At 46.1% G+C, this 15,000-nt stretch overlaps 2 protein-coding genes across 3 annotated transcripts in view; one reads left to right on the top strand and one right to left on the bottom strand.

The window, feature by feature from the left end:
• Nucleotides 1-5,047, top strand: part of LOC121697327 (mitogen-activated protein kinase 11-like) — a 15,751-nt gene extending 10,704 nt beyond the window's left edge. For both annotated transcript variants that reach the window (XM_042078807.1, XM_042078808.1), the window contains exons 9-12: nucleotides 1,011-1,090; nucleotides 1,369-1,447; nucleotides 1,825-1,998; nucleotides 2,391-5,047. In XM_042078807.1, the coding sequence (XP_041934741.1) occupies nucleotides 1,011-1,090; nucleotides 1,369-1,447; nucleotides 1,825-1,998; nucleotides 2,391-2,464 (407 nt within the window). In that variant the 3' untranslated portion in view covers nucleotides 2,465-5,047. The remainder of the gene's footprint in view (nucleotides 1-1,010; nucleotides 1,091-1,368; nucleotides 1,448-1,824; nucleotides 1,999-2,390) is intronic.
• Nucleotides 5,048-9,494: 4,447 nt separating this feature from the next.
• cacna2d4a (calcium channel, voltage-dependent, alpha 2/delta subunit 4a) overlaps nucleotides 9,495-15,000 on the bottom strand; it is a 108,673-nt gene continuing 103,167 nt past the window's right edge. The window contains exon 41 of the mRNA XM_042079128.1: nucleotides 9,495-11,835. Coding sequence (XP_041935062.1) covers nucleotides 11,740-11,835 — 96 coding nt within the window. The 3' untranslated portion in view covers nucleotides 9,495-11,739. The remainder of the gene's footprint in view (nucleotides 11,836-15,000) is intronic.

Raw genomic sequence — 15,000 nt, 5'->3', positions numbered from 1 at the left:
TCAAAGAGGCAAAGTCCGAGTCAAGTCTTGAGTGAATAGTATTCAAGTCCAAGTCGAGTCGCAAGTCATGCCGAATTTTATCAAGTCAAGTCTGAAGTCATTAAAATCATGACTCGAGTCTGACTCGAGTCCAAGTCATGTGACTCGAGTCCACATGTCTGGTTAACCTCATCAGCCTCAGTGTCACATGACCACATCAGCATTCCGACCCTGTGGTTCCATAATAAGTGATGAGAGGAGAACAGAGTTCTAGATCACTGTGGTTCCATGTTGGTGGAATGAGTTGTCTAGTGCTCTCCGTTCCTGTGGTACTTTTGGGTGGTTTAAGAGGGGTCTAAAGACATTCCTGTTCAACATGCACTTAGTTGTTTAAGCGCTTCTTATGTGTTATGGTTTGTATAATATTGTTTTATTTTCATTAGGCTGTTGATTAATTTGACATTATTATTTATTATTGATATTCTCCTTAATGTAGTCTTACCATGTCGTTGTTTTTATAATATTGATTGAATGGTCATTATTGTTTTATTATTGCTTTCCCCCTCATTTTCATTGCTTATTTTATTAGGCTATTGATTGAATTGATATTGTTGTTTATTATTATTATTCTCATTATTATAGTTTGACCAACATTCTAATCTGTTCCCTGTTGAATTTTAAATATTATATTGTTTTGTATTTGTGTGTCGCTTTGGACAAAGGCGTCTGCCAAATCCATAACCATCACTCCCTACAGAGGGTCCAGAGTTCTAGATCACTCCCTACAGAGGGTGCAGAGTTCTAGATCACTCTCTACAGAGGGTCCAGAGTTCTAGATCACTCCCTACAGAGGGTGCAGAGCATAGATATATATATACGTAGATGCCCAATTGTCCGTTGAGTTCTGCTAGGAGGAACATGTCAGTGTGGCCGCCATATTGGGAGGGAAGACACGTAGGTGTAGGGTGAGTTTGAATGGTGCAGCATGACTCTTGGTGACCTATGAACTTTGACCCTGAGACGTGGGACAGACATCGACCAGCTGAAGAGGATTATGGAGGTGGTTGGCACGCCGAGCCCAGAGCTTCTCAAGAAGATGTCCTCCGAACATGTAATTCAGCTCACCTCCACAGTTCCTATACACCTCCTCCACAGATTCCCATACACCTCCACAGATTCCCATACACCTCCACAGATTCCTATACACCTCCACAGAGTCCCCAGAGTCCCCATACACCTCCACAGATTCCCTATACACCTCCACAGATTCCTATACACCTCCACAGAGTCCCCATACACCTCTAACATCACGTCTAGCGTGTAATGTAAATGTCCACTTCCTGTTGTCTCCAGGCGCTAATGTAAATGTCCACTTCCTGTTGTCCCCAGGCGCAGAAGTACATCCAGTCTCTGCCCTTCATGCCCCAGCAGGACCTGGAGAAGATCTTCAGAGGGGCCAACCCACTAGGTGAGAGGGCCAATGGGCCAATCACAGAGCAGACAGTCTCAAATAGCCCAATTACAGAGCAGACTGCACACCAGATGGCCCAATCACAGAGCAGGCAGTCCCTCAGATAGCCCAATCACAGAGCAGACAGCCCCAAAGGACCCAATCACAAGACAGACACGATGCAGACTTGTGTAGTAATGCCTAATATTGACAGTGCCCTGAAAACAATGACCCAAATAAGCAATTAGTGTACCTCATGCTCAGTCATCTCTCATTGTTTCTCTACCCCCCTCTCTCTCTTCACCCACCACTCTCTCTCCTGCTCTCACCCCCCTCTCTCTCTCTCCCTCCCTCCCTTCCTCTCCCCCTCCTTCTCTCCCTCTCTCCCTGGTCAGCGGTGGACCTGCTGAAGCGTATGCTGGTGCTGGACTGTGATGGGCGGATCACAGCGTGCGAGGCGTTGTCCCACCCCTACTTCTCCCAGTACCACGACCCGGATGACGAGCCCGAGGCCTCCCCGTACGACCAGACGCTCGAGAGCAAGGACCGCACGCTGGAGGAGTGGAAAGGTGACCACAAGCAGTGTGTGTGTGTGTGTGTGTGTATTTGTGTGTGTGTGTGTAGGTGTGTGTGTGTGACGGGGTCTTTTGGAGACTGAGGGTGTTTGGAGTGGAAAAATACTCGGGCGGGGTGATGGGGATGATGGGGCAATCTCTCTCTCTCTCTGTGTGTGTGTGTGTGTGTGTGTGTGTGTGTGTGTGTGTGTGTGTGTGTGTGTGTGTGTGTGTGTGTGTGTGTGTGTTGGGGGAGATCATATGTGGAGGGCTGTGTCTTATACTTAAAAGTAAGCAGCTTTGTGTAGGCAGAGGGGAAATGATTTGTGACTGTGTGTGTGTGTGTGGTGTGTGTGTGTGTGTGCGAGTGTGTGTGTGTGTGCCTCATGCTGTGATCTCCCACACAGAGCTGGTGTTTGAGGAGGTGAGTGGCTTCAAAGCTCCTGTCAGCAAACCAGACAGCCTGCAGGCTGAGCAATAGGAGCCTGCCTATAACACCCCATCCACCAATCAGAGAAGGCAGAGAGAGGGAGAACCTGCCTATAACACCCCATCCACCAATCAGAGAAGGCAGAGAGAGGGAGAACCTGCCTACAACACCCCATCCACCAATCAGAGAAGGCAGAGAGAGGGAGAACCTGCCTACAACACCCCATCCACCAATCAGAGAAGGCAGAGAGAAGGATGAATCTGCCTAAAATGCCCCACCAACCAATCACATAAGGTAGACAGAGCAAGGAGCAGGCCTACAATTCCCCATCCACCAATCAAGAGCAGGCCAAGGCAGAAGAGCCCGCCTGCAAAATCCCACTCACCAATCAGAGCAGAGATGCACAGAGGAGGACAGGCCTAAGAATGACTACTACCCAATCAGAACCTCTCAGGCCATCCCTCTGGCCTGATGCGCTGTGTATATGACTGGTGTACAAATATCTGTGTGTGTGTGTGTGTGTGTGTGTGTGTATGAGTGTGTGTTGTTCAGTACCACTGCCTATTTTACCTACAGTATTGGAATGCTTGCAAGGTGTGTGTATTGTTGGGGATGTCCAGGTTGTACCTTATCAGGGAGAATGTTCTTATGCATGTGTGTGTGTGTGTGTATTTAGTTCTGTGTCTGAAGCACATCTGTTTGGATGCTGGTGTTCTCTGATGCACTTTGTGTATGTGTGTGTGTGTGTGTGTGTGTGTGTTTACCTTTTATACTCACGAAAGGGAAGAAGCTGTCTCCGAAGAAGTCTGTCATTGGCTGTCTCCGTTAGTAGGAAGTTACAGGGTCATAAGTAGCAAATGCTGTGTGCTCTTCCAAACAAGCAGCTCTAGTTCACCCAGGAGCAGGGCAGTTCTACCAGTTCTACCTACTCTCCAGGGTAGATGACCCAGGGTGTGTGCTCCCAGGGTGTGTGTTCTCCAGGGTAGATGACCCAGAGTGTGTGTTCCCCAGGGTAGATGACCCAGGGTGTGTGTTCCCAAGGTGTGTGTTCTCCAGGGTAGATGACCCAGGGTGTGTGTTCCCAGGGTGTGTTCCCCAGGGTGTGTGTTCTCCAGGGTGTGTGTTCCCAGGGTGCGTGTTCTCCAGGGTTAATGTCACCCAGAGTGTGTACTCCTAAGGGTGTGTGTACTCCCTCTCCAGGGTGTGTGTTGCCCAGGCTGTGTGGATATGTACTCCCCAGAGTGTGTGTACTCTCCAGTGTGTGTATGGTCCCCAGAGTGTGTGTACTCCCCAGAGTGTGTATGGTCCCCAGAGTGTGTTTCTGGGAATGTTGGCGCCTGTGAGAATGGAATGGTTTGGGAACTTCCTGGTCTGATCCTGTGGTGGACTATTCCAAATATACCACCTGGACCAGGTGTTCCAACACGGAACGCGGAACACAGAATACATAGAATAAATAGAACATAGTGTTATCCTAGACAGGAGAAATCCATTGGGAACCTGAAGAACCTTGATCAGTGCTACAGAACACTGACCTGTGTTGTATGTAAAACACCTTCCTGGTTGATACGTCCTCCTCCAGGTGGACGAGGAATGTCCAGTCTGTGTGTGTGTGTGTGTGTGTGTGCTCTGTGTGGGTCAGATCAGATTAGCCTTCACCATCTGCACGCTATGCACTGTCTCTGCTGTAACCCCTGCACTCCCACGTCCCCATATCTACCAAATGCTGCAACACACTCTGGGCACAGCACTAACACAGGCCTCGTGTTATCTTGTGCATGTGTGTGTGTGTGTGTGTGTGTCATAGCACCTGTACGCCACCACCTAACTTACTCTGTTTGAGATGCATGATGGACAGGGGATAACCTGACTGGAGTCTCTCTCTCTCTCTCTCTCACACACACGCACACGCACACACACACACGCAGACACACACACACACTACAGTTCACACCTCATTTAGGAATATTTCAATCAGTGCAGAGCTCACATGCACATACACACAGCATGTGTAGTTTCAGACAGACTTTCCATATGCTGTGTGTGTGTGTGTCTCTTTCTCACACTCACACCATATGATCTTGGCTATGGGCCAGCCTCTCTCTCACACACACACGCGCGCACACACACACGTAGATAGAAAAAGCAGGGAGATGTGTTGTGTGGTATACCAGTGGTGGCTCGGTGCTGTGGCTGTAAGGGGTTAGAATTGTGTTAGAGACACAGTGGTTGTTTTTATTGAGTTGAGTATTCATGTTTATTGGAATGTGCCCTACAGTAGAGCTGTAGTGTAGCGTAGCACCAGTGTGTAGCGTAGCACCAATGGTTGTAGTGTAGCGTAGCATAGTGTAGCGTAGCACCAATGGTTGCAGTGAGCGTAGCATAGTGTAGCGTAGCATAGTGTAGCGTAGCACCAATGGTTGTAGTGTAGCGTAGCATAGTGTAGCGTAGCACCAATGGTTGTAGTGTAGCGTAGCATAGTGTAGCGTAGCACCAATGGTTGCAGTGTAGCGTAGCATAGTGTAGCGTAGCATAGCACCAGTGGCTGTAGTGTAGTGCAGCGGTCCCCAACCACCGGGCCGCGGACCAGTACCGGGCCGCGGGACATTCCTAACTGGGCCGTAGCCTACGACATGAGTTTAAAAAAAATGCATGCAAACTAAACTAAATTTAATTCGCAATAATGTCACGTTTTTACATGGCATAGGCCTATATGCAGTTGTTTGATTGCACGCATGTTTGCATTTTGCAAGGTCTATTTTCTTACGTCTGTCTGTCCCGCCTTCAACACTTTTACATATTGCCTTCAGCGCTGCGCAGCCTCAGGTCAGCTCACTTCACTTGATCAGTTCTTGGCGAACGGTAGTGTCACACGAAGTTAGCTAAACTGCTAGAATGAGCAACAAAAAACAAGCATCTTTAGCAGGTCACTGGCCAGAGTGTTTGAGTTGAGAGAGCCGCCGCAGAGATTTCTTACAGAAAAAAAGCTGCACATTTTAGTGATGAGGACTGGGTGTCAAAACTCGCTTACCTGTGTGACATATTCGGATTGCTTAATGACCTCAACCGGTCACTCCAGGGGAGAATGACGACTGTCTTTAAACTGGCAGATAAAGTCGCTGCATTTAAAGCCAAGCTCGATTTGTGGGTACGACGAGTGGATCGGGGTGTATTTGATATGTTCCAAACAGTAGTGGGGGTTTTGGGAGAGACTGAGGCAGGGCCCTTTCTCTCGCAGCTGGTGCGCGATCACCTTGTTGCGCTTTCAAATGAGTTTGAGCGTTACTTCCCATCCTCCAAAGATCCACGGCAAACCAATGAGTGGGTCCGCAACCCATTTGTCAATATCCCAAATAGTCCTAACTTGTCAGCGCAGGAGGAAGAGCAGTTGATCGAAATTGCAAATGACGGTGGTCTTAAGAGTGTCTATAAGGAAACCTCTCTGGCGGGTTTTTGGATCAATAACAAAGCAGAATATCCCGAGATGGCTGTAAAAGCGCTGAAGACGTTGCGGGGCAGCCGTGGCCTACTGGTTAGCACTCTGGACTTGTAACCGGAGGGTTGCCGGTTTGAACCCCGACCAGTGGGCCGCGGCTGAAGTGCCCTTGAGCAAGGCACCTAACCCCTCACTGCTCCCCGAGCGCCGCCATTGTAGCAGGCAGCTCACTGCGCCGGGATTAGTGTGTGCTTCACCTCACTGTGTGTTCACTTTGTGCTTCACTAATTCACCGATTGGGTTAAATGCAGAGACCAAATTTCCCTCACGGGATCAAAAAAGTATATATACTTATACTATACTATACCATTTCCCACCACGAGGGCGGGTTTTCGGCAATGACTGCAACTAAGACCAAATTGCGCAATCGACTGGACATTTCAAACACACTGAGGGTGTCACTGTCTTCCATCATTCCATAAGCAGGGCTCCCACTGATTATATTCGTAATGCACGTTTAGTTCCCATGTTTTGTTCCCATATTTTGTTAAGCATGTTCACACGTAGGCTATAGATGTAAGCTTCAAGTTGTTCAATATTCATAGTTCATATTGTTAAATTTTCACTTCTTCAAGTTCACGTTTTTCACATGTTTAAGAGATCGTTACCTTCACTGTTCATACATAACTGGAGCTAGTTCTTTTCAAGTAATGCATGCACAACACATATGGAACATGGAACATGGAACATGGAACCCCCCCCCCCCCCCGCCGGTCCGTGGTACATAAAAGGTTGGGGACCCCTGGTGTAGTGTAGCGTAGCACCAGGTTTCTTGGTATTTTATGCCCCCCCTTGTCTTCAAGGCAGCACTAGGGTTAGGCATGGGTTAAGGTTAGGGGTTAAGGTTAGGGGTTAGGTTTAGGATTAGGTGCCTTTAAGTCAGCGGTGGCAGCGCTGCCTGGAAAACGACGTTGGGGTCATAAAACACCATCGAGCTAGCACCAGTGGCTGTAGACAGATTAATTAGACACGCAGTGCTTCTTTTATTATGGAATCTTTAACACAAATTATACCCCTTGTTTGAAACCCAGAGGGAGTGTGTGTGTGTGTGTGGGTAAAGTGTAAATTAAATGATGTCTCTCTTCACCAAAGAAAGACGGCAACTGTTACTGATAACAAAGCAGGCCTGATGAGAGACCGAAACAGCAGAGGAAGAATCGATGACATGGATGAGAACGACTGAGATTGTGAGAAATAAACGAGATTGAGGGTGAATTGGAAAAATGCATGGAGGTCTATGCAACAACATGAGAGAATATGGAAGGTTGTGAGAAATCCATCTCCATAGAGATTGGTAGAAACTGACTGTTAAACCCATCTGCTCACGCTTAAAGCCAAGGGGCCTTCCTGTGTATTAGTGCTCCTACCTGACAATGATGTCATTGACTACAGATCCTTCGTTTCCCCTGCAAATGTAGTGATGAATCTCTTGACTTCACTGTCAGGTTCCATTCATAGCTGTTCTCACTTGCACCTGATTGCTTGTTCTCCAAATGGCCACTAGAGGGCAGCTCGGGTCTGATTGTGTTCATGGCTGTAGAGTGGAGCATTCTACAGCTTCCTCGGTCACACTGAGCCTTGAGCCCCATATGTACTGTATCTCTCCAAACCCAAGGAATGTAAAAACTCCAGCAACTGTAAAAGGGACTAAAGATCCATGTTGACAGCGACTGAAATATGTCCGCCATATTGAGCTGTGACCACACGTATCTGGTAACACAGACACACTGACAAAACAAAGGCACAGACAAGCGCGGCATGGACACACAATGACTCTGATGAAAGGTTTGCATCATTACATGAACATGGAATATGTTGAATGTACTAATGAGTTTTTCTTTCTGCAAGGTGATAACAGTGTAAAGCAATGTTTGAAGCAAAAAGGTGTGTGTGTGTAAAGTCTGCAAAGTTTCTTTGTGAAACCCCAGTATTGTGGGGCTATCTGGATCTGCACTCTGGCTATTGTCCAGTGTTCACATGAAGATCCCTCCGCAGTTCTGCTCTCTGAAATGGTTGAAAATGTGACCGTTTAAGTTTTTTTTTAAATGTATTGTTGTTTTCTAAAAGTGTAGCATTAGGACAATGTTGAAGGGATCATGTGATGTACATGCTGCTGTTAAGCACAGGGCTAATGGAAGTATGTGTGTGTGTGTGTCTGTATTAAGGGCAGTTTCAAGATGAACTTACTTGAAGCTGATTGGTTTAGCAGACTCTATCAACGATGTGTGTATACGTGGTGTGTGTAACGGCTGGATGGGGCTGCATGCCTCTGCTGGTGCCCCAGAGCAAGGTCTCTCCTCTGGGCATCCCCCTACTGCACCTCTGGGCCTTCGCTCCATGCATGCATGCCTTTAGCTAACATACTAACATGCTAACAGTCATCAGTTCTCAGTTAATGTTCTAATAGGCATCAGATCTCAGTTAGCAGCTAATGCTAAAACTGGTGTCAGTTATCAGCTAGCAGCTAATGCTAAAGTGGACATCAGTTCTCAATTAGCAGCTAATGCTAAAACTGGCATCAGTTGTCAGCTAGCAGCTAACGCTAAAATGGACATCAGTTCTCATCTAGTGGCAACACTTAAACAGACAGATCAGAACCCAGATGTTTTCCCCAGTGTTAGCTGCTAACCGGAATTAGCTGCTAAAGGTAAGCCAGTGAGCAGACAGTATTAGCTGCTAACTGGGTGAGCTGCCACTCCCTGTAAAGGTAAGCCAGTGAGCAGACAGCTGCTCACCTACCAGGATGTGAACGCATGTGTCTTGTACTCTTGTACCGAAATAATAAATCTCAAAATGTCACTCTTCCTGCCTCATGTCTTAATCTGAAGGGTCCTCCTACAGGGAGGGGCGTGGCAAGATGGGGTGGCTAGCCCCCCCCCCCCCCCCCTCCCGTTGATCCAGTTGACCATCACAAGCAAGTGCCACCCAACCAGAAATGTGATAGTTGAGCTTGTCAGCATTAAGCGTTAAGTATAGCTATATTCTTAGCCAGAGCAAACATTGATTTGCTGTTGGCAAATTATTTAGCCTATATTTCATTTTTATTCATGCATGTGACATTACATCTGTGTTCAAGCACGATTTCTGATGTTCACCGTAAATCGGAGGCTCATTGATGCTTGCCGTGCAGACTACATCTGACACACACACACACACACTTGTCACGCAGCCAGTGCAGACTACATCAGGCACACACACACACACACTTGTCACGCAGCCAGTGCAGACGACATCAGGCACACACACACACACTTGTCACGCAGCCAGTGCAGACGACATCAGGCACACACACAGACTTGTCATGCAGCCAGTCTATGTCTGGGGCAGCCATGGGAGTTTGGTGTAATCATTGTGGAGATGATTATTAATGTATGAACCAATATGTCATCATTGCATTATTATACACAGCAGTAGCAATGACGAGCCCTGTGACTTCATCTCTTAGAAGAAGCGAGTCATTCTTGTGGCTGCGTTTTGGTACTCCATGTTGTCTTCAGGGTTTTGTCTTCAGGGTTGTTGGTCACAGTGCTGAGACAGAGACACCTGGTTCGTGGGACAGCAGGTTAATTAATTAACGAAGAGAGGTGTTGTCAAGGGGAAGTTTATTTGGTATGACAGAATCAAAGGTCGTAAAGCAGTGCAGTATCATACAGTATGCCTGCTGAAGAGTACGCTACTATACTAGGTTTCCATAGCAACAGAGTAAACACAAAAAGTAGTTCAGTAGTCACAGTCCAGATGCTCAAGTTACCATGGCAGCAGCCACAGAACCCTCATGAGACAGTATTAAAAACCAGCTGTCATGGTAACGTGTAAAATGCCTTCCTTTCCAGGCCCCAGAGTGGGACAGACACAGGGGCGAGTGTGAAGGAGGAGGGCAACACACACACACACACACACACACACTGAGGTGGGCTGAATGGTTTTCTGATACATTTTTAAAATCAAGCTTCAGTTCAATATTCACTTTATAATACATTTAAAAATGGCCGATATTACTTCTTGGGCAACCTTCACGATTTGCTAATTGCATTTGTTCAAATTGCGATTTCGATTTTCAGCTGTACACGGAGGAGAGGAGAGGAGAGCAGCACGTTGAGATCACGATCACCCCAGAGCCGTCATGGATCAGTGCCCTGTAACCAAGGCAACAGCATAGCCAGAAGGGCCGTTTGTGGACTCTCCTCCAGTCTCTCCATCCACAGGGAAGCCCCAGAAGGCCCGTGGTGGAGCATCCTAAAGGGCCGCTCACACCAAGAACCATTACTATAGCGCTAGAGGGATATTTTTTGCCGTTGCAGTTCTACTTATTGTTCTTGGTGAGATGTTATGGTATCCTGTCGGAGACGTCACAGCATTTTGCAAGACTTCATGGCCAATACAACACACTAAGGGTGAAGTGGGAGAAAGCCAGTGTGTGCGTGACATAACATAACATCGACCTCTGTGACATCACCTCCAAATGAATGACATCACACCGGAATCTATGACATCGTGCTGGATTGGCATTGCACAATAGACATTAGAGCAAAGTGACCTCTGAACGGCTAAGATGAAAGGTCAAAAACGGACTAGGAGACATCTTGGCAGCTCAGGATGATCTGGAGAGGGGAGGGATGTGGTGTTGAGGACACTAGGAATGTCTATAGGGTCCTCATACAGTACACACTATACACAAATACAGTCTCCTCAATGGCCAGTCAACAGGGGGGATTTAACTTAAACCTACACACACACAGCGATCTACAGGCTAAAGGCTAATTTATGATCAATGTTAAATACGAATGCACATACATATACACATACACACTCTGCATTCGTTTCATCCACGATATTGCACAAAAGGTCACAGATGGACAAAACAGACCGACGTTTGAAACGGACATGTTGTTTTTTATACGTAGGGAACATGACTCAGGCATAAGACATGTTTGTGTCCTGATGGCGTGGAAGTCGACACAAAACATAATGGGATGAGGGTCAAGTCCTTGCAAGGAGTCTGATTGGATATCCAAATCTAGTCCGCCCATTAACCCCATAGATAAAGGGAATTCCACATGCAGAATAAACACAATCCTTATATACGTGTCCTAACGAGGACCCAGAGTTCAGACAGATGATTGGCTATGTGTGAAACAGGAAACACAATCCTTATATACGTGTCCTAAGGAGGACCCAGAGTTCAGACAGATGATTATGTGTGAAACAGGAAACACAATCCTTATATACGTGTCCTAAGGAGGACCCAGAGTTCAGACAGATGATTATGTGTGAAACAGGAAACACAATCCTTATATACGTGTCCTAAGGAGGACCCAGAGTTCAGACAGATGATTGGCTATGTGTGAAACAGGAAACACAATCCTTATTAGGACTCGTCCAGTGGGATGGGACAGCATTGACCAAACAAGGCCATGAAGCTAGAGTCTTTGTCACCGTGTCTCTCTCTGTGTGTGTGTGTGTGTGTTCGTGTGTCTCTATCTGAGGACAAGAATCAAGACTGACCCACATCAAACACACACCATCTCTGGATTTCCTCTTCTGTGTGTGTGTGTGTGTGTGTGTGTTCGTGTGTGAGGACAAGAATCAAGAGTGACCCACATCAAACACACACCATCTCTGGATTTCCTCTTCTGTGTGTGTGTGTGTGTGTGTGTGTGTGTGTGTGTGTGTGTATATGACCACACAAGTCTTTCAGGTGAAAATAAGCAATCCTTTGCAGAGGGATTAAATGAAGCAGTGTGTATGACATCATGCAAGCGTGCCTTTGCCCTGTGGGCATCTCCCAGAAGCTCCTGGAAATGTGGGAGTGTGTGTGTGTGTGTGTGTGTCACCGTATACCCAGGAGAGTAGTGCACAGGCAGAGCACAAAGAGGGACACACACAGCGAGATGGCAGACGCTCCCCCACAGTGCTTGGTATTTTCCTGCAGCACACACACACACACACACACAGAAAGACAGAAAAGAGAGAGAGAGAGTTATCTACATTTTCAAGTGTGACCATTTACCCAAAACTGCATTTAATTTTAACAGAAAGACTTGGAATTATCCGGAGTAAAATGCACTTTAGATCAATTTACGGATGATTGGGAGTACATACGTTGAGTTGACATCAAAATCATGTCATTCGGATGTGTTTTGAGAAAGTTCGATTTTACCGTTTTTAGTCAAAACTCGTTAGCCTGGAAGTGAGAAGGGCATATTATTTCGCCGCTACAAAACGCTATTTTAATGCCAGTACCTTTCCAGAAATGTTGCCATCTTTGCTGCCATCTTTACGGGAAAAGTCCGTAGGAGTCGATTGCCGAAATTCACAATTTCGTCGCCGTTTTAAAAACATAGTCCAGTCCATACAACTTCATTTCAATTTCAAAAGAAATACTGGACTATGTTTTTTTTTTTTATTTAAACGGCGACGAAATTGTGAATTTCCAGAGCGTGTTACTCCCATACTTGGCAATCGACTCCTACGGACTTTCCCCTAAAGATGGCAGCAAAGATGGCAACATTTCCGGAAAGGTACTGGCTTGATGAAATTCATTCTGGACTCTCTATCCGACCACATAAAGACCTCGGGATACTTCGGTTTGGCTTTAGGGACCCTCTACTCACTACCACGTAAGTGTAATGTTGTTTGGAACTGTAGAAGAGGTATAAAAATAGCGTTTGTAGCGGCGAAATAATATGCCCTTCTCACTTCCACGCTAACGAGTTTTGACTAAAAACGGTAAAATCGAACTTTCTCAAAACACACCCGAATGACATGATTTTGATGTCAACTCAACGTGTGTACTCCCAATCATCCGTAAATTGATCTAAAGTGCATTTTACTCCGGATAATTCCTTTAAGGCTTGATTACTGAAAGTGTTTATTGAGATATTATTAAAACGTTACTTATTATGTTGGTTGAGGAGTTATTGAGTTGGTGTGATTTCTGATTAGTGTTTTGTGTTGATTGAGGAGTTATAGTGCGGTAGGTGTTATTCAGATGGTGTGATTTCTGATTAGTTTTTTGTGTTGATTGAGGAGTTATAGTGCGGTAGGTGTTATTCAGATGGTGTGATTTCTGATTGTGTTTTGTGTTGATTGAGGAGTTATAGTGTGGTAGGTGTTATTGTTACTGCGTTGTGTTTGACCGACCACATGGCACCTGCCTGAGCTCAAACCCGCAACCTACAGCACCTCGGATCAGGGAGGCGAGCGTACTAGCAAAAAAACTAATACCCATGGGGGCTAGCTTCTCTAACTAGCACGTCCCACGGGGGCTAGCATCTCTAACTAGCACGTCCCATGGGGGCTAGCATCTCTAACTAGCTCGCCCCTTAGCATATCTAACTAGCACGTCCATGGGGGCTAGCATCTCTGACTAGCACGCCCCCTTAGCATCTCAAACTAGCACGTCCATGGGGGCTAGCATCTCTAAGTAGCACGCCCCTTAGCATCTCAAAATAGCACGTACCATAACTAGCACGTCCCATGGGGGATAGCATCTCTAACTAGCACGCCCCTTAGCATCTCTTACTAGCACGCCCCATGGGGGCTAGCATCTCTTAATAGCATGTCCCTTATTATCTCTAACTAGCACATTCCATGGGGGCTAGCATCCCTTACTGGCTAGCATCTTTAACTAGCACGTCCCATGGGGGCTAGCATCTCTTACTGGCTAGCATCCCTTACTAGACTTACTAGACAGGAGTTAGAGTCAGGTTGGTGTTGGTGTTATATAGAGTCAGGTTGGTGTTGGTGCTGGTGTTATATAGAGTCAGGTTGGTGTTGGTGCTGGTGTTATATAGAGTCAGGTTGGTGCTGGTGTTATATATCAGGTTGGTGTTGGTGTTATATATCAGGTTGGGGCTGGTGTTATATAGAGTCAGGTTGGTGCTGGTGTTATATATCAGGTTGGTGTTGGTGTTATATAGAGTCAGGTTGGTGCTGGTGTTATATAGAGTCAGGTTGGTGCTGGTGTTATATTGGTGCTGGTGTTATATAGAGTCAGGTTGGTGCTGGTGTTATATATCAGGTTGGTGTTGGTGTTATATAGAGTCAGGTTGGTGTTGGTGCTGGTGTTATATAGAGTCAGGTTGGTGTTGGTGTTATATAGAGTCAGGTTGGTGTTGGTGCTGGTGTTATATAGAGTCAGGTTGGTGTTGGTGTTATATAGAGTCAGGTTGGTGCTGGTGTTATATATCAAGTTGGTGTTGGTGTTATATAGAGTCAGGTTGGTGCTGGTGTTATATATCAGGTTGGTGTTGGTGTTATATAGAGTCAGGTTGGTGCTGGTGTTATATAGAGTCAGGTTGGTGTTGGTGTTATATAGAGTCAGGTTGGTGCTGGTGTTATATATCAGGTTGGTGTTGGTGTTATATAGAGTCAGGTTGGTGCTGGTGTTATATATCAGGTTGGTGCTGGTGTTATATATCAGGTTGGTGTTGGTGTTATATAGAGTCAGGTTGGTGCTGGTGTTATATATCAGGTTGGTGTTGGTGTTATATAGAGTCAGGTTGGTGTTGGTGCTGGTGTTATATAGAGTCAGGTTGGTGTTGGTGTTATATAGAGTCAGGTTGGTGCTGGTGTTATATATCAAGTTGGTGTTGGTGTTATATAGAGTCAGGTTGGTGCTGGTGTTATATATCAGGTTGGTGCTGGTGTTATATAGAGTCAGGTTGGTGCTGGTGTTATATATCAGGTTGGTGCTGGTGTTATATATCAGGTTGGTGTTGGTGTTATATAGAGTCAGGTTGGTGCTGGTGTTATATATCAGGTTGGTGCTGGTGTTATATAGAGTCAGGTTGGTGCTGGTGTTATATATCAGGTTGGTGCTGGTGTTATATAGAGTCAGGTGCTGGTGTTATATAGAGTCAGGTTGGTGCTGGTGTTATATAGAGTCAGGTTGGTGCTGGTGTTATATATCAGGTTGGTGCTGGTGTTATATATCAGGTTGGTGTTGGTGTTATATATCAGGTTGGTGTTGGTGTTATATATCAGGTTGGTGCTGGTGTTATATATCAGGTTGGGGCTGGTGTTATATAGAGTCAGGTTGGTGCTGGTGTTATATATCAGGTTGGGGCTGGTGTTATATAGAGTCAGG

This window comes from Alosa sapidissima, chromosome 22 (assembly GCF_018492685.1).
Source record: "Alosa sapidissima isolate fAloSap1 chromosome 22, fAloSap1.pri, whole genome shotgun sequence".
NCBI lineage: Eukaryota > Metazoa > Chordata > Actinopteri > Clupeiformes > Clupeidae > Alosa > Alosa sapidissima.
This window is presented reverse-complemented; position numbering and strand designations above follow the sequence as displayed.